This window comes from Diuraphis noxia, unplaced genomic scaffold, assembly GCF_037042655.1.
Source record: "Diuraphis noxia isolate RWA-SAM2 unplaced genomic scaffold, SU_Dnox_SAM2 contig0003, whole genome shotgun sequence".
Taxonomy (NCBI): domain Eukaryota; kingdom Metazoa; phylum Arthropoda; class Insecta; order Hemiptera; family Aphididae; genus Diuraphis; species Diuraphis noxia.
In genome coordinates, this window is record NW_028301713.1 from 65,189,261 (window position 1) to 65,216,048 (window position 26,788).

Sequence of the window (26,788 nt, forward strand, 5' to 3'; positions counted from 1 at the left end):
TGTGTATTTTCAATTTGTATAATATCGATAGTATTATACGTCTTCTGTCCTCGTATTATAATGTAAACACAATCTTAACCTTAATACTATGTTGACAATTTTCTGTTCATTATTAACTGTTAGTTGTTACTATACATAAATTATTTCCTATTGAAACTATAAAATAGGTATACAGTTTATTTTGATACCGAATGGTTTATTAATATTTGTGCATAATATGCATAGGTACTAAGTGTTCACAGCCATGTTATCAGTGATTAGGTGCCTAATGATTATAGATTAACCGAGAACACATTTAAATAATAACATCCATATGTTGAGATTGGAAGTATAATTATTATGAAAAAGAACTTTGATCAATGACAATTTAAATTTGAGACATACTAAAATATACTTACAGTAGTATTTATGAAAACATTTTAACTGATTATCGGATTGGCCATGTCTAAATGTTTTAAAAATACATTTGCTTTATAAAAATAATAATAAATTAATTTGATTTCATAATATAAATTATTGTTTAGTATTACACAGAAATAGTTAGACTTATTAAGCAAACAAGTAACGGATTATAATATTTCGTATTAAACTACCTACGTATAACATTACAATGCATAGTGCATACTATGCAGTGATTTCTTAGTGATGTTATTATAAACGATATGAAAATGACCTTGATAAACTATAATACCTAAACATAATATACTTAAGGCCAAACTTCCAAGTAGATAGGTTAGGATTTTAATATTTGTTTGACCGCCATGAAATATTTTACCTATAGAATAAATAAAAATTTCATAGCCATTTTTTAATCATATGCAATAAATAAAAACTTCAAACGCTTAAATAATAGGTCTTATCGTATAACGTATTACCTAGTGAATTATCAATTGCTTTTAGTATATGTTTGAAATACATATTATAGTAATTGTTCAATAGGTAGTAAAAATACATTTAAAATAATATTTGTATAATAATCATTTCCCATGACATTTATTACACATATAATATATCATATATGTATAATGTATATATACAAAATTATATTAAATGTATTACATGGGACATAGGTACCTATTTATAACTTCATATGTTACAACTATATCATAATAAGCGTTTTAGAAGGACTTTTTAACAACCTTACAAAATGTGTTTGTTTCTCTGTGGACCTTTTAATTTACAAAACAATAAACACAGATAAGAAAGGATTAAATTCATAATTATTTATATTATAATTTGTATAACTAAAAAAAATGTTGATACACGGTTATTTGTATAAAAGTATACTTAAAGACTACAATGTACATTCATAATTCGTAATAATATTACTGGTATCTGATCAGTTACGACGACATATTATTTTCAGAAGATCCAACATTTGTTTTTTTGTCGATCACTCTATGTTTAGCTGAACACTTTTTGAAATATGGTTGATGGTCGATAATTTTTTGACACCAAGTTTCTGTAACAGTTTTAAACAGTTATTGTAGTTTTAAATTCTAAACAAAACCAGCATAATGATTTTTGTATTAATATTTTTGTGGAAATCAAAATAACATTTTTTGAAGGTTTTATTACTTCTGTGTATCAATTTGAAATTTCATCTATAGTTATTACTTCAAAACTAAAAAAAGTAATTTGTTAAATTCCTTAGTATATGTTATGTCACTGGGTATTAGGATAAAATTGCAAAAAATATATTGAAGTAATAACCATTTTAAATTATATTTTTTAAATATTTTTAATTGAAAACCACTTATTACCATGAAGCTCAAGCAATGACGGTGATTCGCCTCCATAATCTTTAGGCATATATTTTAATGGTACGTCCTCTAACAAAGTTTCAAAATTACGATGTACAATCATCTAAAATACAAAGTAATTATTCAAAAATCTAATTTGTCGTAAATGCATTTAAATAACTTACTCTCTTTCGCATTTTCGCCTTAAGGAGAGGTTTGAACATCGCCATTACTACACTTAATATGGCTGGTGGATTTATTATGTGAATTTGAGCCACACGTTCTGGATAAGCTTTCTGCAATCAAACAGATTTAATAAACTAATTCGGGACAAACAAATGTAAATGTAAGCATAAAAACAAATTTACGTGTCATAAACCAATTTTTTTTTTATAAACCTTGAATATTATTTAATATTTTTAAATAAATTTAAAAAAAAATCGAATTGTTGCAAACCCGGCATACGCTCACGCTTACATTAATTCATATCTATATTATGGCTTACCCAGGCGTATAAGAAAAAACGGCGTAATAACCCTAATGGGTATCTGGCCAAATGACCTAACCGCACCGCTCTCATGTCGATAATGACCACTAATTTTACATGATCCATTCCTTGAGCAAGATAAAGGTCGGCCAAACATGTCAAATGCGTGGCTATACCCAATGGGTTGTAATCTGATGCTGGCGTATCTGGGCGATGCATGAACAATCCTAGTCTTCGACCACCGTCCATTACCGTGGGCACCAAACCCAATAGTCTAAACAAAAAAAAAAAAACTCAAAATATATTCACTTCCACTTTGCCAATATTCATTGGAACAAGCACTTGTCTAATGTTAGGTAACTCTCGTATCCTAAGCATTTACATTTCGTTCGTTTACCTACTATATATATATATATATATAAGACATTGTTCGTTCCAACGAAAACTTAAAAACGAACGGTACCGTCGAAAACAAACTTACGTCGTTTCATATGCTTTTATCATATCCATATTCGTTTTTGGATCTCGGTTGCTAAATATTTCAGGCAAGATTGTTTTTAGTTGAAAGTATACTGGCAAGTTGTCTTTGACTCTTTCCACTTCATTCTTATTCATAACCAGGTAGTTCTCCAACCACCAATCCAATTCCACTTTAATAAAATGTAGTTCATAAAATTTATTAATTATTATTTGTTTTACTATAGAAAATGTGTTATTTTATTTATAATGTTTTTTTTTTTTGCGAATTTCTTCATAATTGTGTAATTGTTGCTATTTATTTTGTTTCAGGTAAGTTACATTCATGTGAAATCTTATTTTCTAACGCATTGACTATCATAAAACCGTAAGTTTGTTGATTGTGTATTGCATAACATATATAAATATATAGTAAGTAGCTATATTAATAATAAACAGTATAAATATAATAACCATCGCGTGGATGTGCAGCGTTTTAACTGCTTGTTAAGATTATTATAGATCATCAAAAACTATAGTAGATGAAATAAGTTTTAAAATGACAGTACATTAGATTAATAGTAGACTTGTAGACCCGAATGGTCTATAAACGCAATTAAATCTGACATAACATTTACCAGTGATGTAAACATAATAACTTTACTCAACCCCTCCCAACCGAGTTATTTATTATTGGAGGTCGTGTTAATATCTCACCTCCATCCAGCGTGTTTGGCAGGTTAGGTTGGTCGCGAAGCCACTGAGTGAGCTCGGAGACATCTCGGCGTATCGACTCATCGGTCATGCCCAACAGGCGTCTGGCGGTAGCAATGTCATCTGGTAGTGGGCCCTTTGGCCGTCCGTAAACGTAATCTAATGTCCTGTGTATAATATTATAACATTATGAAATATGAACGGTTATAATTGAGAGAAAAATATGATTCTATACGTGTTGTAATTATTATTTAATTGGTTCTCGGTCCGTCTACGTCCAACTGTGGCTGGTGAACGAGTTAATTCGATTTTGCCTATGTTATAAAGTACCTATAGGCATTTTAAATTGCGTCTACATTTTTATTATATTTATTTTGAACGTTTAAATCGATTTCAGAATTAAAAATGACGTTTTTATTCGTCCTTAATGTTTATCTATGGACATTGTGTCTTGTGATTTGTGTTATTCTCCAAACTAGTTTTTATATGCATTCAATATACATTATATCAACACACATTAGATAACAGCTTCCTTATGACTAATATTATACACCCTCTCATTTATGAATAAATCTACTTATCACTAAGTGCAAAACCTTTTTGGAACACATGCAATATACATTATATATATATATAAGATATTTATACACATATAATTTATATCATGCATGATACCGACCGGTTGCAAAGACCACTTTCTCTCCGGGGCACATCGGTTCGATTACGAAACACGGCACGTTTTGTCGGTCAAATAAACGCACGTTCTCTCCCTCAAAAAAAAATATATTTACCGCAGCACTGCTATATAATGCAACATTTTACAATATGTACCTATATTATTATCATAATTTTGTTTTAAATGTTATCATTAAAATTAAGTAAAATGTATTAGTGAAGGTGGGTATTAACGTATAACTGACGAACATATAATAACATATAACTCGATACTAATAATAAGGTGATCATTTTGTATGTTATAATTAAATATAGTTTTAGAGAAGACTGTAAAACGTTAATTAGATGATTACCAAAAAGTTAAATATATATATTGTTGTATAGGTGCGTACACCATAGGCTCCACTAAGATCAAGTTGTTGTAGAGAAAAGGGGGCAATAACGGAAGTTGTAGCCCTCATATTTTCTCCTTATTTATCTGTAGGACATTTTCTCTATAGCTACCTAACTAACTAAGTTTGTTTATTTTCAAATGGATTTTATTAAAAATAAATTTATATCAATATTTACACACATAATATTTATCCAGTAATATTTACCAAACAAACACATTTTTTTAGGGGGGGGGGAAGGGAGTTTGCGGCCTCTAGGACCATCCCATTATAGATCCAGCTTTCCACCCCTCTCTTGGTCTGCTACATAAACGTATATTTTTTCATTTAGCAATATTCAAATTCTGATTATTAGGATTTTTAAATATATATTTACTTTTTAGTAAGGACCATATATTCGATTCATTTAATTTATAAGTAAATATCTACTTAATAATTTACAGTATAGAAGTTGTTTATTATTTGAAAAAAAGAAAATGATATCGCCACAACCCACAAGAGTACATGACACTCCATAAATGGAACAACAAATTTAAGCATTTTTAAAATTTGAGAAACAATCTTATAGCATACTCATTCTTAGCCAATTTAATATGTCTCGTTGTTGAAATCATTTTTTGTTTTGTAACTTATCATTAAATATATATTTGGGGTAGACGATCACCCAAACCTCCACCTAATTGGAGTTATACATGGTGCATATGGATTGCAACCACCTAAAAAAATTTTCTATCAATTTCCAGTAGATTAAGCACCATTGAAAAAATCATGTACACAAATAATATATGTCGAGCTTTTGGGTTTAGTAACATTATATGATTTAAAAATTTTAAAAATACTTCTAACGAAACCATTTCTTGTGTTATCTTACGACGTTATCGGTGCTTAGATATACTGACGTCATACCCGACCGTCCCGTTCACTAAATACTTTCCAATAAAGTGATTTCTATTTGATAAAATAGAAGAAAATGTGCACACATTATTAGAGCACGTATACGTGACATCTGCATGCTACGATATACGTAAACAATAACATCGAATTCAAAATAATCAAATGTATAATATAGTATAAGGCACATTATATAGATATAAAAAAAAATATTGTTATCATCATAACAGACATATTAAACAAAAATAAATTATCATCTACACCTACTTATCATATATTATATTACTACAAAAACAAGTTATGTGTGAGTGTGTGTGTATGTATTTGTGTGTATGTGTGGGTTTGTTTGTTTAATTGATTCACTCACCTGGTCATCTCGATGTACTCGGCTCGTGCTATGTTCGCGAACTGAGTGTATTCGTACAGTTTTTTTCACATAATTTACTAGCCAAGGCGTTTACGGTTTCAAAAAACTGGATATTACTAAACAACTACTATTTATAAAACGTGACCATCATGTGAGGGGGGTCTCATGGAATAGAGGGGAGTAGTGCTGGAGATGGTTGCGGCAGTCTGATTTCTATGCGAATGTATCTCTATGCGTGTAATACGCCACATTAATATGTCACGAATACACGGTTAAATTACCTCGAGACCGGTTTTACATGGTTTGCGTAGGATAAAAAGGTCAGGGACCTTACATGCAATCTACCGACATTGTCAAAAGCTCAGAAGTTACAAAAAAAGTTTGATGATATAAGTACTTAGATGCTAATTATAGTTATTACTATAATAATTGTAGCATAAATCACGCTATAAAAGATTAATTTTCGTGGTGAGTGAGTTAGAAAATAAATGCATATAGCTACCTCAAAAAGGTGATAGTCAATTATTACTATTATAATAATTATGAAAATCCTTGAACGCAAGAATACGTTAACTCATTCGAAAATCCTTATTATTTATTTTTGCCAAAAAAAAAAATATACATTATACCTATCTCGTTTAAAATTTTCTCTTCTAATGCTATACATATTTCAAGCTTCTTGCAAATTTAATTATAACTTTGGAAGTACATTAATTAAAATTATAACGTTCTTAATGTTTTCATAACTATGTGTCTATAACACAAGCTGCAGTACAAATATAAGTTTATTTATTTTGTATGGAATGTAAAAATGTATGTATAAATGTTCAATAAAAATGCAAAAAGATTGAAGAAAATTTATAAAAAAAATTTTATTATTCGTTAGTGACATTGGTTATATCTTATTAATTTGTTTACGTCTTTATAAATAAGGCTGCCGAAAACAAAACGTTATGTATTTTAGATTTTTTACTAGACAGTTATGTTTATTTAGTGGTATATGCGTTGATAGTAAACTAAACGTGGTTTTGATTAAAAATAATAGTTTAGTACTTACATTGAACGTATTGTCGTCAACTTACACAATTGAAAACTGGTTTGGTTCGACGTGTTGAACGAATAAGCAGCGGTTGTTTATCATTTGTTTTTGTCTCAGTAAGAACAGACACGAATTAATAAATGTAAAGCTTCGGTGTCCTCTTTACAATTGGACACAATCGAATGAACATTGTAATCGCATGAAATGCCCAGTGGTTCATAAAAAGTAGTGCACGAGAATATATAATGCATTTTTCCACTATGTTTGTCCCCCTTCAATAAAATGAAACACATCAAACTGTTTTATTTTTAGCCTAAGTGAGATAAAAACAAGCAACACGTATACTAACTAAATTTTATAACCAAACGCTCAACAATTTTTTTTAAGAAACCTAATTAAATGTTTATTATATAAACGAACAAATACCATCTTAAAACAGATAATGATTTATTTGAGTGAAATATACACCATGGTGTCAGTCGAGACCTGAGAACGTTACACAATCAAATTGCGAATGCCATTCAGTGATAATATTATAGGAAAGTAGTTTAAAAACAAATGAAGTACATATTACCTGTCGACATAATTTTAAAATTCATTAGGACATTTGAGAATCGATTTTCACAACTATTAAAAGTTTTATTAATTTTTAAATATAGATTATACACATATATATATAAACACATAAATGTAACAAATTGTAATATAATATACATAATATCTTAAATATTAGCAATTCAAATCCAAATGTCCTTCCTTGTTAATTAACTTAACAACTAAATCGTATTGAATTAAAATACAAATTATGCTAAGTATTTTACCTACTTATAATATCGTACACTGTATTATTTAAACATACATATTTTATATAAAAAAATATATATTTTTGAACCCTTGATCTTACATTTAGTACAGTTGCATAATATTTACATGAAATTAATTTTGTAATGGAGTAAGTAAAATATTCTTCGCAGAAATCGATCGACCTTAGAAAAAGTTATTTAACTATACATCTTTATTCTATTATTAATTAATATTAAAAAAGGAAAAATTTCAATAACCTAAACACCAAATTTTTTTACTCATTATAAGTTTATCATATAACTGTTAGAATCAAATATGGAAATGTTGATAAAAAATAATATGTGATTTTAATTATTCTTATATAAAATTAGAATAATTACCTATAAAGAATATTTCTATGATAAATTTAATTTTATTCTTGTGTGTTACATTTATGATAATCATCATCTTTGTGTTGGTTAACTTTGAAAATACTTTTTGAGTTGAAATAAAGTTAAGTAGATTTACTCAATAAGCACTTCTATTCAATAGCAAACCGAAATTCTTTAGTTCTTTACTCAGATTATTTTTCAGTTTTACGTGGTTTTTGACAAAAATATTTGTCGACATTAAATATTATTATTATGTTTTTAAATATTTAATATTATTATATAGATACCTAAGTTTATACAAGTTTAATATTTATAAAGAGTATATTGACTTTAAAGTTTAAATGGATTACAAGTTAAAAACAACTAATACATAATACCCTTTAATATATCTTTTTTACTGATATTATTATTTAAAAAATTGTATCTAGGCACCTAGTGTATTACAATAGCTCAAAATTCAAATTGAATATTCAATTTTTTCAAATGGCAGTAATTTATAATATCAGGTGTCAGATACCTATACCTATACATAAACTGTACGCGTGTTTTTCTAATTTAATAAGTCACTGAACTCTGGTTGAATAAACAATATTTTGTTAAGGTCAAAACTTAAAATAGACTTAAGTATGTATATTATTATGTGTGAGTATAATGTTGTTACGGAAAATACGCTATGTGATTTTTCATTCGTTTTAGCTTTTGTTTGTATTACCATTAACCGTAACACTACTTTTTTGAAAAAAGAAGCATTTTCTTACTTATTTTTTAGATAATTGATCGTCTACATACATAGTAATGTTTACTTTAAACCACGCCAGTAATATTTTGCAAGAATTTGCAAGAATTTACAACTCCATTTTTAGAATTCACAAGTAATAATTTTTAGGTGGAGGATCACCTTTCAGTTTTCTTAAACGGTCGAAATCCTAACCAAATGAGAGATTTTAATTTCAATGAATTTTTAAGAGAGCTTTTAGACTTTTCTCACTCACTCAGAAGGTAGTAGTGGACTATTTAAGTTGCGAACTTACTAATCAATGTTTTCAGAAATATAGCTGATAATTCTGTTTCAAAATATGGAATTGACATTTTAGATTACCAAAATAGGATTGGGCATCAAACAATTTATTAAAAACGCAAGAAAGGTAACGTTGAAAGATTGGCAGAAACGCTAGCATCAGTTATCTAAAAGCGATCGAACTAGAAGACTAATTCTAAATCTTAGGAGATGGATTGAGAGCAACTACGACCTTCCTTCTCACATCCACATCACACAGGTGCTAACTAGTTTTCCAGAGAAGTTACATGTACAAAATAAAGAGTATGATGCTCACGATGCTTCTACTAGTTCTTCTGTCTAAACCCATGTGAATCAACTGAGTTAACATACTCTTTGAATTTGAGTGGTGGGGAAAAACACGTGGGTACTCGGTTCCAAATTTTTGAGCAGAAGAAAATCTAGGTCACATAATGTTACTGATTTTCCACGTGGTTCTGAATACCTGTCGATATCGGTAGATAATTTTGTTGTAGACTAGAAGAAGCATCGAATAGAGCATAAAGTGCATTCATATAGATGGTAGAAGACATCCAGAAAATAGAAAACAGAGGATGAACGGAATAGCCATGTGGAATTTTTTAAAAATTGTTTTATTGAGAATATAGAGAAGCATTAAAATGTAAACAGTTTAGGGTAGACTGATTGTCTTTCTGTATGCATTTACCAACATTCAAAATGTACATTCGAATAGTTAAGCTTAGTCACATCAGTCATCACTCATGTCAAACCAGTTTATATTGATTATTCACATATATATATATATACGAAGTTTCAGTGTCATTTTTAATTATTTGATATTTCATACAATTTAATTTTAAAACAATGTTATCGATTGTACGATCAGATTGTGTACAAAATTTACTGTTACGTGTTATTGAATTTATTACCTGCGTCGCGGCATAATTATAAATATCGTCATCGCGATGTTATTCATTGAGTTGATATTGTTTTGATTCTCTAATAGTATAATATTATATTTCTTGTTGATACCTACTGCAAGCTATAAGTAAGTTATATACCTACTGCATGTATCTAATTAGACACATTCGTAAAAAAAAGTTATTATTACATTAATTTATTCGCCTTATGGTTATTATTATAGTATAGTAGGTACATAATAAATAACACCAGACACATTTTCGTCGACATAGAATATTGATATTTAAAAAAAAAAAAACCCTAAAATCGCAGTCTCGACAATTTATATGTAATATCTGCATCATAACACAATTATTGGGTTTCGTGAGTAGAAAAGTGTGCGGCCCATTGACCTGTGTAAGCGGCGTCTTGAATTCGAATTAAAGTCGGTGTAAGTCTGCAGGATTACACTCATTACTTTATCATGTGGACGCGAACCACCAGCAATGGTTAGGTCGTATTATACAATATCGGTGGTGACGGAGACTCATTCGACATGTTATAGACGCGCCTTGATTTTACAGCCCACGGCAACGTAAATACTCGTGTGAAACGTTGTCGAAAACATCGATTGTCCCGGGGGTCATTTAACCAACAGTTGGAAGGCTGTGAAATATCCGAACGGCGCGAATCTTCCGAGTGAAAGGTGGAATCTCAAAAGTTGTCGGCCATAATTAGCCGCAGCCAAATAGAAAGCTACCGCCACTGTGTTTTCAACCGTCCCATACGGTTTTTTTTCCACGCATCCGGTAAAACAGCATTATTACTATTCACTCGGACGTCCGTTCTCAAAGTCGCGTCAAACGTGTAGAAGAAATTCGGTGGAAAACGGTGGCGCGCAGACTTATAGACAAGAGACGAATGATTTGTTATATACAAGATGGTGGTGACAAGAGATATATGTGTGAGAGGCCCAACTAAATATCCATTGTTCTTGAGCTGTCCATAATAATATAATATAATTTTATACGTATTTGATGGATATTAATTTATCCTCTTTTTTTCCAATTACATACCTATTTTATTTTTAGCACTGAGTCCGATTTATACAATCATTCGTGGATTGCCAAAATCATATTACTTCAAACATGAATGGCATTTGAAGAAAAAAAGGAAAACGTTCAACCTATTTTGTACAGTTTTGACTTTTGACGAAATTTGATGTCCAAACGAAAAATAACGATTTTTCTTCCAACGAGTTTAGTAACTTAAAACATAATACCCAATCATATAAGGATTTAAAGATTTTTGCAATTATGACATTAAATATACACATAATAATTAGAAAAAGACTGTATACCTTGCAATTTTAAAAATTTGGTTAAGCTCTAGTGTACATTAGGTCATTATTAGGTGTCTAGAGAAGTCACTGTAACGTATGTGTTAAATTTGAATTCAATGATATATAATTATTGTATACGAAAAATGATCTTACGCAAAGTCTGTAATATCTTGTCAGTCTGTAATATTCCAAAGTGTATTTTATGATATATTATTGTGATTAAAGTAATTTATTTTACTATTAGATATTAGTACTGCAGACTGCAGTAGGTTAAATTTTTGCATATGTATTTTCAATATATATTCAAACGGGTATTGCAACAATGTGTGAAGACGCTTGAAAAAAATTTGATTTGAATTTTCAATAAATATTTTTAATTTTTTAACTCAATTTAAATTTTAAATTTTACGCTATATAGAATATGCTTAAATATACATTCAGCGAAAATTGCATGTTGCTACATTCTATGATCATTTTTTAAGAGTTAGGTTGTTAGGTACGCCAAAAACCCAATCCAATTTTACGTAAAAATTCTGTTTTTCAGAATGTTTTTGTTTTTTTCCGGCGTGGCGCTATTGAAAACTATACTGACAATTTTAAATTTTGACGTCTAAAATGCATCAACTAGGATCATTTTTCTACCAGAAAAATTGTTTAAATTGAAAACTGAAACATTATTTCGACTAGTTATTACGTACACATTACACGTATACAAAAATATCACATCATATTATTGTAAAATCAATACATTCATCACTCGGCTCAGAATCTAAAATATTAGTTTGACATTCCGAAGAACGGTTTTAACTGTGAATAAGTATATCGTTAGTGTATCGTTTATAGCTTACAACTAAAATTGTAATATTCTTTAGTTAATATAAATAATATAAATATATAGGTATATATATATATATATATATATATATGCGTGCAATGTATTTGGTAAATATAGTTTAACCTATCAAATTATTAATAGAAAAATAAATTACTGATAATGATATTATATGAATAAATTATAAAGTACTCTTAAATATAGAAGCTGACATAGCATTTCTGCTCAGAATCGTTTTTTGCATGCAATTTTTTATCATTGAATTCAATATTATATAGTGACTGGATGCTCAAAACTCAATGATAAAGTACACTAAAAACCTGCTATACAGCAGAGTAACGTCTTCGTTCTTTTTTTCAATTTAAATTATCATAATTATTGTTGCAGACATGGAGGTTGGTACCTATTAATTATTCAAGTAACCTACATTTCATTTATCAATTATTAATCGACAATCATTGTTTAAATTTCTTTAATGTTTATTCTCTATGATTTATTGAAAATATTTTAATTAATCATATTGATCATATTCATAAGATAGGTACAGCAGTAATTTATACTTATTTATACTTAAGAATGAATAAAATATTAAATTTCACAGAATTATCCAATAATAATATATGTTACGAAACAGTGATCCATTAATAATATTTCTTCATAATTCAAAATGCAAGTAGATACCTACAACATTTTTTTTTTTATTTATTTATGTTAAACATTAAATACAATAGTAAAAGTTTTGTTAAAATAATTTCATCATACATTTTTACTTAATATAAGTTACCTTTGTTTTGTATTAAATTATTTGATAATCCTTATTTATGACTATCATATTTTGACAATACACGCATGTAATTTATAACAAGTTTATTAGGAAGCCATATAGTCTGATATCTAGATTGGTTGTATGGATATTAACTGTACCGACTTAGTGGTTTAATGTCAAAGGGGTAGTATTTTAGAGAACGTTATTAATTATATTGTATACTATCGACAGGTATGAGTAGAAATAACCAAATAAATAATTTATTGACTATTGCTACTTCGCCATTCGACTTGTGCAAAAAAAATATTATTCATTGTTTATTGTTTGTATATGATGCTGTAAACATCTATACCTACCCGTATTACGTTAGGAAAATAGTAAACAGGAACTATATTGCATGTAATACCTATATATTATGTAGGTTTATCTATCCTATATTATCTAGCTATACGTGCAGTTGTGTTAGACGTCAGACTTGTACCTATATATAGGCGAAAATAAATTCGCGGTTTTCACGAATAGCTTAACGTTAACAACTACATTTTTACCATAGCGTTTCGCTGACGTTTTTACTTTTCTTCTTACCGCCGTGAGAGAGAAGGTATACTCACTTGAATATTGTATACCGAATGTATCTATATATATACGAGTATATACCGTGAACATAATAATAATATAAGACGCACGTCGTATTGTTTTGATAACGTGACCACCATTTTTTCTGGGGTTGGTCGTGCAGGGGGTGGTAAAATGATCTTTAATGGTTTTATTTAACTGCATAGCGCACTAGACACAACGTACACACTTCTGATACCGCAGTGTGAACAATAGGAATGTATTGTAATGAGATTGGGAGAGAGATTGAGATCACGTACGGTGATATAATAATACGATCCGATGAGAATGTATATTGCGAACACCGCCGAGAATTATTATCGATTTATTCTATATTTCATATTATATTGGCAGTTGTGTTTGTACTATGAATTCGAACCACCAATAAATGTATGTATACTCTATTTATACCTCTTAAAGTAGGTATATTAATCAAGAGTTTCGACCTTGTTATAGCAGTAGAGTGATATATAGATTCTTAATTACTTTGAGTTATAGTGATGGTTGATTGATAAATGTTTAACAGCAGTTTAAAAAGTTATAGCTGTTAACTTTATATATACACTACAGTGTGATAGGCATCATCCCTCCATCCTATCGTTAAAAACTTAATCCTGTTCGGGTTTATACCTACTATATTAATTGATAATCAATTTCGATTAGTGAAGAACGCTTGTTAAGGCTCAAAATGTCTACGTTATATTTATGTAATTATAAGCGATGAAAAAAAAGGCTTTACGCTGTGGTAGAGCATGTTTAAATGAATTAAAATAATATACTTTCTTGAAACAAATAATATGTATCAACTATTTTGTTTTAAAGGAAAAATTTTAAATCTCATGTTAAAAACATTTAAAATATCATTTTGACGAATATTGGTTTTGCGTACAGTTTTCATATAAAAAATACGTTATTCGCTAATAAATATCAAAACTTGAATGTATATTTGATGTAATAAAATTGTTTTAAAAACGATTGATATAATTATATTTTTTTTGCCAAGTTCTCTTATAGGAAACATATGCATTGTTTTCTGGTAGTAATATATGGTGATTAGACGATAGATGCTACTTTACAAGTTCACGGTCAACCTTGTTGGATTTTAACTAGTTCAACGAATAATTAAATTACCTACTCTATCAGGTTTGGCCACCACTGGGCGGCCTAAATATCCCCACTATAAACATGCAATATGCCCGACATTGACCCGATAGACTCTCTGAACTCTAAAGTATTGTTAAAATATAAATATTAACTATAATATACTAATATACATTATATAATTGATATATATATATATAGTATTACATAGTGGTATATATATATATATATTAGTATATGTATATTTTAAGTATAAGCGAGCCACTGTAAGTGTTTGAAACGGTGTACAGAGTTGACGGCTTGGCGCATAGTCTTGTTTTGGGGTCATCATCTCCTCCACGACTAATCGGCCAAACACATATTCAACCGAAGCGTATGCGTTTTGGTCAATGCTTATCAGTTAACACCCTATTACCCAAATGTGTTATGTATACCAGATATAATATTATAACTGTTAAAGGTTAGTGTTGTAAACCAATAGATAATTGTTCTTTGATTTCATGATATTTTTGTTTTTAAATAATCTTTTAATTTTTTCAAGCTTTATTTTTATTCTTATTTGTATTTATTAGATTTTAACGCCACATAGACACTTTCAGAGTACAATATTAAATAAACACATATTATTATAAAGAATAAAATAGTACAGTAGGTAGATAAACAAAAATTAAATGAATGCATTATTTAAAATGTGATACAAAATTTAAAAATGTAAGTTTAGGGAGATGCATAATGCATATAACCATAATTAGTATGATATTATATGTAATAGTATGATTTTTAGTATTCAGCAAAATATTCAAATAATATTGATTCACAAATGACAATAAAAGTTAATAAACATAGTACTTAAACGTGCTTTAATGTCTGTTATAAGTTGATCATTAGGATTACAACAACATGAATATAAACATATAGGTGCATAATATTAGAAATGCTATTTGAGATTTACCAAGCGTCAAATATACCATTAATAGTTTACAGTTTATAAATTGTAATATATTTCTACTAATTTAAACTCATAAGTAAGTACCTATAAAACAACATAATCGAGACTATTCTAAATTAAATTAAACTTAGTTTATAACACACTGAGTAATTTCATATCATTTTAGATTAAATTTTGAATGTTGTAAAATTTTATTTATTCTTAAATATTTGAGAGAGGTGATAATTTCTTAAGCCGTGTCTATAATATATTATTGGTATTTGCGTATGATGGCTATATAGTAATATGTGTGTACTGTGTAGTGTGTATACTGGTATATGTCTTCATATTAAATTATGATACACTAAATAGTTACGTAGACGCCTACTTAAGTATACTTAACATACGTCTTCTTTTATAATTTAAGTGCCTATGTCATGTTATAATATTAGGTAAGTTTGTATTATGGTATTTTTGCCATGTGTAGCACATTAATTAAACTGTTAATTAGATTTTATTATATTTATCTAAAAAGTAAGACCAGAAAATTAGTTTTTAACTTTTAACATTTCAGATTATAGATGTCCCCAATATTATTTATTTTATGAGCATTAACAGACGTGTTACGGTGTATACTTTTTGTTATAAAGACTGCAGTTGTGTTTGTGAATATTATTATATAAAATTTTGTTTATTGTTATAGCTTTCAAACGTTATGTTTACACGTATACCAACATAAAAAAGTGTTAAAAGTTCCATCACAATATTGAAACTCGATGACATTTTGTTGCTTTAAATGCTTCAATTTTGTACTTATTATCTTGCCTACAGAAAATATGATTGATTAATTTAAAAATAAAATTACTACCTACCAATGGAAAATAAGTAAATTTTTGTTAAGGTATAGGTATATAAGGTGATATACTTAAGTGTCTACACTTATTATTTTAAAAAGTTTTAACTCTTTTGAAAAATATTTTCTTACATAATCGTACATGTCATTGCAAAACAAAATTTTAGAAAAATAAATACATTCTTAATTTTTTTTTAATTAGTTATAACTTATAAGTATTTACATTTTAGGTGAGTGTAGCAGTTTATACTTGCGGGGTATCCTTATGTTACTCTACTCATACTCAAAAGAATATAACTATAAACAATTTTGTTTTGCTACGGCAAAAAAAAAGTCTTCCGTAAAAGTTAAATATCTTCAAGAGAATAAGTTTAGACAGTAGACACTTATACATGGATCACCTTATATGTATAATAAATTTAAATAAAATATGCCAAACTGTGTACAGAGAACTGGTGCATTAGCAAACTCGTAGTGATTCGCTCGAGATAATGGTTATGATAATATTCAATACATGTATTGTAAGTTGGTGGTATAATAGTGATTAATTTTAATTTGTCGTCCATCTTTTTTAACAATAAAAACAAGATGTGAATTAAATTTCTTTAATGTACTGAATACTGATTTAATAGTAATAAAAGTATAAGACTCGATTTTCAAAGAATAAATTTGATACATGGAACTTTTAGACACTCATCTTTCTATCCAAAGAAGCTTTTGTAAAAAATAATATACTATTATTAATATTCCTTTCTTGCTTTAAATCTAAAAAAAATAATTTAATTGTTTGATTATTGTTATCCAAACATTTAATAAGTTTTTAATTTATGTTTCAGGTAAGTGTTTCATGCTGCTAAATAACATCTTGCATTGTACATTAATGCAATGATATACCAACTAAAATACTAAATATATGCAAAAGAGATATTGGTATGTAATAGTGTAATACATTTATTGTTTATTAGTATTAATTTACATGATATGTAATCAAGTTATCGATTTGTATATTATTTTAAATAATAATATTAATGGCGATAAGAGTAAAGTTACATAGGTTCAATTAATATATATACATATATATAGGTATTCTAATAATGTATTTACATTAATTTAGTGAGTAATAATGAGTTGTGGTATTACATTAATGTAAATTGTAAAACCATTAACATCAACTAAATTTAATTGGATCCGTGTTCATTTTTAAATCATATTATAGGCATTTTTACCACTGATAGGTACTGTAGTATTTGATTTACTATGAACTATGATTCCTTAATCCTTATTATCGATATATACTATATAGAGTATTTGAGCTGTTTTATTATTTAATCTAATTGTGAGGATAAGTACTGTTAGACCATCAAAAGCATATAACTTATTAAAAATTATGTATTAAATAATAATATATTAGTACACATACATTTTTTTAGTATACGTTGTGATAGTGTAGAAAATTAGCATATTCGGTCAATAGACGAGAGAAAATGAAAGAGAGAGAGAAGTATATAAGTACATAACATATTATTTCAATTTAAAAACGTATTCATGCATTTCAAAATAATTAACCACAGAATGTTACTTCATTTATTTGAAAACGACGTAATTTATTTTTATTTTACTGTGGTTTGTTTTTGTATATAATCTTATACTTATTGTATTTTCAAATAATAGGGGAATGTAATATATTTTCAATTTAATCAGCCAGGTTTTATTCAATTTTATTAGCATAAAAGCTTGATCAATATAATTTATTATTTTTAGTATTTATTATTTACCTGCTTATTATTTATGCAAATTTACGTCCACGTAATTTTTATAAAATCATTTATCATTTAATTGAGCCATTGATCAGGCACCAATAATATTAATAATAATATATCTACCAATAATTATAGCCCACATAACATAAATTCATCTTTTCCATCAATATTGCAGTTATTAGCCATTAGCTACTATTATTCATCGGATGCTATGGATAGCGCGTGTGTTGTTTGGATTTTTGGATTTTGTTAGTTGAAAATTCGTTTGAATAAATTATAAACCAGGACATTGTGGTTTACCACGCAGGGACGTTACAAAAGCTGACATTCGATACAAAACGGCATATTATGATCATTAAAATATTTTCACGACACTCGGCAGTTGTACAAGTCACAAACTCGAATTTTATTCCTATTAAACATATTATTATTATTATTATTATTACCAGCCGGGTCACACGGCGATAAAACCGCATTAATAAGATAACAGTAAAGTAAAAATATGTATACACACTCGAATGTATGCGTATATAATATAATGAACGTATGTGCGAGTGTCAGCCGTCCTTGGGTTAGACGTGTTGTAGGTCGCGCGCGCCTGTGCGATAGGTGCGGCCGATGGCGGCAACGCGCGCCGGTCATAATATATATATATATATATACACTGTACACACACACACACATGTATATTGAATATATAGATATAATATAATATAATATAATATATATATATATATATATATATATATTAACCCAACACGGAGACCGACGCCACGGGCAATGTCTTCTTGATTGGAAAACTTTGTCGGAAATGGGAATTTATGAAGATGGTCGTATAGATTTATTAGTTCACTAAGTTTTAAGTCATCGCGTCTAATTTGTTTTGTCCTCAATACCCTCGACTACAGACTATAATGTATCTGTACACCAACAGTGTATTATATATATATTTATTTAATACAATCAGACGGTGTGGACCCGATGCCCTAATGGAAATGTGTGCGACATGTCACGATACGCGCAGAGATAGGTATTAGCAGGTATATGCCACGTATTACACATTTAATAATATTGGTCCTGCGGTGTATTACGATGGCTATGTACGCGATTTTTTTTTTTTTTTGATTTTTATATATAGGACAGTATAGGTATTTGTTTTTCGTACAACGCCCAAATATCCTGAACATACGTGACATAGATCAAAATATTATGTTTAATCTAGTGTCTATAATGACACTGCAGTGGTGGTTATGCAATGACTAATATAATATAGTACTATAGTGCATCGAAACGTAATTATAATTTCCTACCTATAAATCATAATGTAGCATTTTATTCTTTGACGAAAACGATAAATTTATCGTAATGTATATTACGCTGTTTGTTTAATGGTTTAAGAATAATATTTGTGTTCGATGATGATATTGGACGTTTTGACGCATAAATAATAGTAATAATAATTTATATATTCTATCGATTAATGATTTAACTTATTGTTTCTTTTTTGATAACAAATGTTTGCAGTTTTGTTTTATTTTATTTCATCATAAATTATAATTTAGAAAAAAACAAGAAAAAATGACTATTAAAAAATATCTATTATTTTACTGTTGAATTTCTCGTTACGTTTTTTGTAGTTAAATTTGTGTACAGATTTTCAAAAATATTCTAGATTTTTATGATATAATTTATAAAATCACATTTGAAATAATAAAACTATTTAACTAAGTACATCGATCCAACACTCTAAAAATACCAAAGCTAATTAAAAAAAAAAATATTATATCAGTTCACAATCACATTACCTTTGTACAATCGTTTAAACCAAATAATATTGACTTATATAATATGCTGCATTATCATTTAGTTGTATCATATGCATTATATTTTTTTTATTCTATAAACTATTATACGTATACTACTTATAACAGGGATGTTAAGTAATATCGCTGTTATACATCAATATTTATCATTGTTCGACGGTAGTATTTTACTTACCTCATTCTGTGCAATATAAAAGTGATTTCATCGATACGGCAACCTAAAGGCATTTAAACACGAATTACGGTCGAGAAGGCGTGACCACATCTCGCCATACACGAGAGGTCTGGTTTCGTTGCCAGTTTTTTGTTTTATTTTAATTTTTTTTTAGGTCAGTAGGATACTATACATATTAAAAATAATTCTTATTTTATTTGACACACAATTCGGTGTATAATATGTTACACATACATCGTTTCCTATTTTGATCCACAATACATTAATACAATGTGTAAGCAAAATACTTGTATATATATATAATATATAAGTCGACTTGACACACTGCACTCAGATTTACATAATCATTATGTTTTTAAAACGATGATTGAACACATAAACTAGTTAAATTATTAGATTTATTGTGGTTGAATTTTAGCTATTTATTATTAACATAAAATTCATATTTATAAATAACACTAAAATCTCTTTCAATACAACATAATATGAAGATATTTTTAACGCATCATTATTCGTATTTCGCTTACTATAATTAACGCATACATTTCGATTAAAATTAAGAAAAAACCTACTTATTCATCGTAACATATTTAAGTTCATTGTGTAATGTATTAATGTATATTATTATAATTTAATTTACACAAATTAAAAATCTTGTTAAATTTATTTTATGAGCTTTAAATATGATTATATTTGTATGTAAATGCAAATACCTACACTGTAGTCCAGCATTTTATAAAAAAATATCATAATAATAAGGTAAAATCAGTAACATCCTGCGGAACTTTACACTATACCCAACATAATATATATAATATGCATCTACTTTAGTAGTTAAGTATTTATTATATATATATCTTATTGACAATTCAAATATTATCTTTCAAATTAAATGTCTTAAAACATTTCTATTTTTTTTACAAAAAATACGTGTACGTACCTAAGAAAGTTTCAATACTATCGAAATTATGAATTGGCAGTAGATAAAAAAGTTGTATTTTTAATTAATACTTATTTAAAAAAAAAAAAAAAAACTATACTTTTTAATGTCGGTAATCAATGTTTACGTAAATGTTACGATACATATTCAATTCATTGAAAATTTATAGAATATTGATTGTATTTTGGTACTTGGGTCGATAAGTTTAATTTATGTTTCTAAAGTAATAATTATTTTAATAAGTTTATGAAATAAATATAAATATTTATAATTTAATTATTATTTAGAAAGCCTCATATTGGAGCATGTTCCGTCTTTAATTAAAACTTTATATCAACGAAATATAGTCTACATTTTTAGAAGCATCCATACCACTTATTATTTTATACAACAATTAATAACTTGACATAGGAAAACTTTAAAAATTAAGTATATTTGTTTTTCTCTTTTTCTTTAGTTATTATTTGTTAAAATATTAATTAATTAGTAAATTCATTTCACACAAACCATTACTAAAATATGATATTATGATAAATAATGTCTTTATTAAATTGATAAAATTTGTATTTTAAACATACCCACACCAAAATGACTAATTTAAACAAGCAACTTATAAAGTTATTAGGTTATTTTACTGGTAAAATAAAGTCGGTAATTAAATAATTTAATTAATAATAAAACAAATACTCATTATTAAAAACAAATTAAATAATTTACTTATTAGGTTACCTAATAAATAAGAAACGCATTTAACATCGTTTTGATTTTGTAGACTATAGTCGATATTTATTTAAATAATTTTATAAGAAAAACTTAGAAAATATATCGTGTGTTCATTATTAGGTACAACAATTTGTATTTACGAAATTTCAACATAAATTATTTAAGCCCACACAAGCGAAATATACGTACCGTATTGCAATTTAACTATTAATTAAGTTCAGGCATATAAATAATTTATACTTTTCATTTATTACCTAACTTAGGATGTTGAATTAATAATTTCCTAATACGATGAGCATATTTAACTACTTCAACTTTATAACTTTCTGAGATAATAATTTAAAATGTTGTACTTACATTTTCTACGCAGAAATCAATGCACTATATCATAGCCGGACCATAACACGAACACTGAGTAACTATAATCAGCTGATGCCATTGACGTGCTATCGTTGTAAAGGCACATTGGTACCCAGAAATAATCAAGTTGAACGGTTTATGAAGGGCATTAGGTGCGAGACTTCAAACTATATAGCAGTTAGGTGCAGAAAATAGTGGTTCTTAAAGTCTTTCTTTTTTCGAGAAACTTTATTATAGTATAATTGTGTATTTTTAAGGTTAACGACTGGTTCTAATTACGCAATTATATATTTTCATTAATCACATATATTACCTTGGAATATGACAATCACTATAATAGAAGTCAATTATATTGTGTAGTCTTTTGCATGGCTTAAAATATGAAGATGGATATAGATGTGCCTATTATACTACATTTACAAGTTATTTTTAAGAGTACTGTGTAATATATAGTAATAAAATAGTATAAGTAGCTAATGGGAATAATAATTCGTGAAATAATAAATATTGAAAACATAGATACTTGAGATGATTTTCATCAATAGTTATTATAACCAATGATTTTGCAATTTTTTTTATATATATTTCAAATAAATTACACAAAACGTTTTAATGATATTCTTAATTTGAAATAATATTTTACTCGTTCAGTCGTACCTAGTACCTACTTACATGTTATAATCACTGTTAAATGTATAGATATGAGGAGAGTAGGATGAGTGGAAGACTTATGAACTCAAGTCCCCAGAGACGTAGGTATTCAGAAATGTCACCCCTCGGGTACTTATTATTTTTATATTATAAAATAATACCCTAATGACCTAATATGCCTATTTTAATTCTGATTTTTGGAATTTTTATAAATTATACGAATTATACCTATATATTATTATCAAATTTTAAAAATTGTAATTTAAAAAAAAAATGCATTACTGCATTTATAAAGATTTAGCAGTAAACCAACATATATGACTATTTTCATAGATATTTTATTTGGATATTACCCAAATCTGTATAATACTTAAACATACATTAGGTATAGTCATAGGCGTGCGCACAGGGGCAGCAAGGTGTGCTCTTGCTGCTCCTGGACGGTTTGAATATATTTGTATGGGCCGAACTATTACTATATAATAATAACATAACATAATAATAAAGAATAATGTGTTATTGATATTTGATGTATTTTTAATTTTGATTTGGTATACCGGTGTTGAGCAAAAACAATCTATGATTAACCAATGATTATCGTTTAAAATATTTTTATTTAAAGGTCAAAAGTTAAATTTTGATTTTGAGCTTAAAAATGTTAACTTAATACCCATGTATGGGCCGGTAAAAATATTCGCTGCCCCTGACTTGAAACTCTGCGCACGCCTATGGGTATAGTATGTGCAACTATACACAATTAATTCTAAACAACGTCCGTAATAAAAGCGCCCTAGTACAATACGACTACGAATGATTATGTGCAATTGTGGTTCGAAAACATACGATATACTAGAAGATATTCTATACTTAACCCATTAACATTTTTTTCGATACGAAAGCAAATTGATCGAAAATTGTTAAGAATCGAATTTGGGCTGTTCCACAGAAAATATTCCGATTATACCCGTTCATCGCGGTTTACGATAATATGGTTTTATTTTCCACCGTGTCGTGTCGATTTAGATATTTCATTCAACTTGTAGGTAACTGTGTAAGTAACGTGTTACCAATATTTTGTTGTATATATATCGTAACATATTGGCGTGTGTGTAGTGTTTACCCGGTTTGAACATTTGCCACCTCAACGACAGTGGCATAAATTAATTAAAAGTCGTTTTGAAGTGTTATTTAATTATAAAATGGAAAAAAAAACTATTTTTTCTCGGTTTTATAGGCCTAAGATTTCTGTAACAAAGTTAGAGCTATACTTATAATAACGAGAGAGTCTCAGCGATGAGTAAATTTTGTTACAAAGGACAGAAAATTGACAGGTGCATATAGCAGTTCATGCATGGTAGATTGCATTTACCAATGGCTATCCAAGACTTTTAGTATATATTACATAAAAAAAACTGCTAATATAACATCAGCATTTCGAATTAGAGCTATTTTCAAGAAATACGCGCAAATAATATTTTCAATTACTTTATTTTGAGTCAAAAAGTATAAGTTATTTTCAAAACAGTAACCAATTCATTATACCATTATCTAGGTAATTATTTTTGAAAAAAATGAATTGAAAAAACGTCATTGGCAAGGACAAACATGTGACATCTTGTATACTCTGTTTATACATTACATACAGCATCAAAATATTATATATAGATTATGCTATTGTTATTGGTTGTGCAATAACTTGTGATTTTATCCTGCATAATATAGTAGCAGGTAATAGGTATATATAGTACCTATATCAATTTATATATGTAAAATGTAGGTAAAATTTATTGGCACAAATATTAAATTTTTGGACGTTGACAACTTACTATAGTATATTTTAAAATCCTGTTCGGTTCATTTGTAATCGTGGTACGCCATACCGTACACGCGAGTGTAATTTCGACTTTCGTTCTCTAGTCAACATTTGGAAATTTATATAATATGCCCACTAATGAATTAACAATATTGATTGAAATGACGAATAGACGATACAATATATTGTTGTACGATTCTTACTTTCTAGTAGACATGTTTATGTAGATTATTATGCCATCGTAACTTGAAAGCACTAATAGCGTATATTAGCGTGTACGTTGCAGTCGATAGCGAGTTGCGACGGAGTTTTTGATCCGGGTTGGCGGCAAACCATTTTTTATATTATTGTATAAATATAGAATATGTGACGTGGTTTACAATTCTACGTGAAAAACCACCAACTAGTAGGTTTGTTATGAAATATTTTGTGCTGGTCAAAATTAATATATGTAATTTATTATATTTTACTGTGACTGATTTACAATGGCAAGCTCCATTTATGATTTTGTACACTTTTAAAACATGATAATTGATAACTAATAACAGAATAGACAATACATACACATTCACTACCTATAATCATAATCTTTATATGATTAAAACAGCAATTAGAATTTATCATCTTATATATAAAGTTAAATAATATAAGCACTATATAGTATATTTTATTTATTTTTGAATATACACATAATATTATAGAAGTTTTGTGGTACGCGTCACACACTATAACTTTGTAACTACTAAGAAAAAAAGTTATGCCATCATTTATTCATCAGTTACACTTTAAATGTCCTCTTTTATTTATTTATTTATTTACGTTTTCCTCGATCAACCCATAGAAATCATACATTTTTAGTGAGTCATTTGAAATATTTCAATTTCAGATTTTATTCAACGTATATTAATCATTAGTCTCACATATTCAGTTATGACAATTTATTCTAATATTAGAAATAATAAAACTATATAATAAACGAGAACCTATCCATGAAGCCCGTACTCAAAACCAATTTCGGGAAAGAAAGGGGTCAAAATTTTAAACCTGGGCTTGTAACTATGTGTTATTTTACACTGTTACAACAGCCGGATGATACGTCATTTGTGAGGCTAGTTATAAATATCATAGAAAAAGTTTAGCCATCTATTCAACCATGACAGTTATTGGTTATTACAAAGTAATACATTTATTACCTACTGTTCAATAATGTCATACGATTGAGTTGAATAATATATGATTGAAACATCTTAAACATCTTGGACGTTTACGAACCGAAATTAAAGTAACAACTTGTAGATAGCGGATTTTTAATAATGGTTTTTTTTTAACAAAAACAAAAAGGGGATGTGATACTATACATATCTTCTGTAACCTAGAATATAGGTGTGTACTCAATGGGGGTCATTAAAATTAAAATTACATTGCTTAATGATAGGTATTTGACTATATTTATACATCGTAAAATTCCATATATATAGGTAAACACTAAAAGCATATATATAATATAATTGTACATAATATATTAAATTCATATTGATGCTCTATATCCATCATACATGCATGCGTAATGAATGGTATATTATATATACCTATATGGCTGTATAAACATTATAATTTTGTAATATTGTATAACAAAATATATATGCACCTGATAAACTAATAACACACAGACGTAAGGTTTTTTTTTATTCCATGAAATAAATTATTAAAAATACGGTTTTTTTGTAAAATATTTTAACATCGGCATTTTGTTATATTCCTGATATATAAGAGACAATAATGTCATTAATTTACATCATAGGTATACGGTTTTACGTGATTTCTCCTTACTACATATATATATATATATATACGTAAATATCTGTTCTGTTTTAAAAAAAAAATGATATCTGTATGTACCCCAACTGTTTAAAATTCAAAATTGGTCTGCGTAAAACGTTCGTGAAGTTGTATTTTTTTGTACAGATCGTCAGATTAATTTCAATTGCGCAGGAAAGAAACGTAGAGCTTTTCATGAAAATTTGTGATAAAATTAAACGTGTTAATTGAATAAAAAACCCGTCATCTATATTATGTTAGCACACCTCATAATTTAATATTAAGCCACAGATTAGATTTGCTTAATATTTCAGCGTTGAAAAATATTATACTATTTGAGCTAAATGTTCATAATATATATATAGGTAGTTACTGACAAAAATGACGTGGGTAACTCGATTGAGTTGGGATATAAATCTCCTATGAAAACAT

The 26,788-nt window shown here is 27.8% G+C and overlaps 2 protein-coding genes across 7 annotated transcripts in view; one reads left to right on the plus strand and one right to left on the minus strand.

The window, feature by feature from the left end:
* The window catches only part of LOC107164322 (uncharacterized), a 149,772-nt gene that overhangs the window by 40,195 nt on the left and 82,789 nt on the right, over positions 1-26,788 (plus strand). The gene's annotated exons all lie outside the window — the stretch shown is intronic.
* Positions 1,209-22,201, minus strand: LOC107164323 (retinol-binding protein pinta-like). 4 transcript variants are annotated; one of them, XM_015512100.2, is made up of 7 exons: positions 22,072-22,201; positions 3,403-3,566; positions 2,711-2,879; positions 2,248-2,503; positions 1,928-2,038; positions 1,764-1,866; positions 1,209-1,462 (listed from the first exon to the last, which is right to left on the minus strand). In XM_015512100.2, coding segments are annotated over exons 1-7 (924 nt in total). In that variant the 5' UTR covers positions 22,074-22,201; the 3' UTR covers positions 1,209-1,343. The 4 variants fall into 4 exon arrangements, with proteins under 4 accessions (XP_015367586.1, XP_089080418.1, XP_015367588.1 ...); XM_089224292.1 differs by lacking the exon at positions 22,072-22,201 and adding an exon at positions 6,807-6,940; XM_015512102.2 differs by lacking the exon at positions 22,072-22,201 and adding an exon at positions 6,782-6,937.

Excerpts from the sequence above, each read along its gene's own strand:
- LOC107164323 (XM_089224292.1), bottom strand. The coding sequence starts at position 6,865 with ATGATAAACAACCGCTGCTTATTCGTTCAACACGTCGAACCAAACCAG. Across the intron at positions 2,880-3,402 it reads GCCAAACACGCTGGATGGAG|TGGAATTGGATTGGTGGTTG; the intron begins GTGAGATATTAA and ends ATTTTATTAAAG. Across the intron at positions 2,504-2,710 it reads ATAAAAGCATATGAAACGAC|ACTATTGGGTTTGGTGCCCA; the intron begins GTAAGTTTGTTT and ends TTTTTTGTTTAG.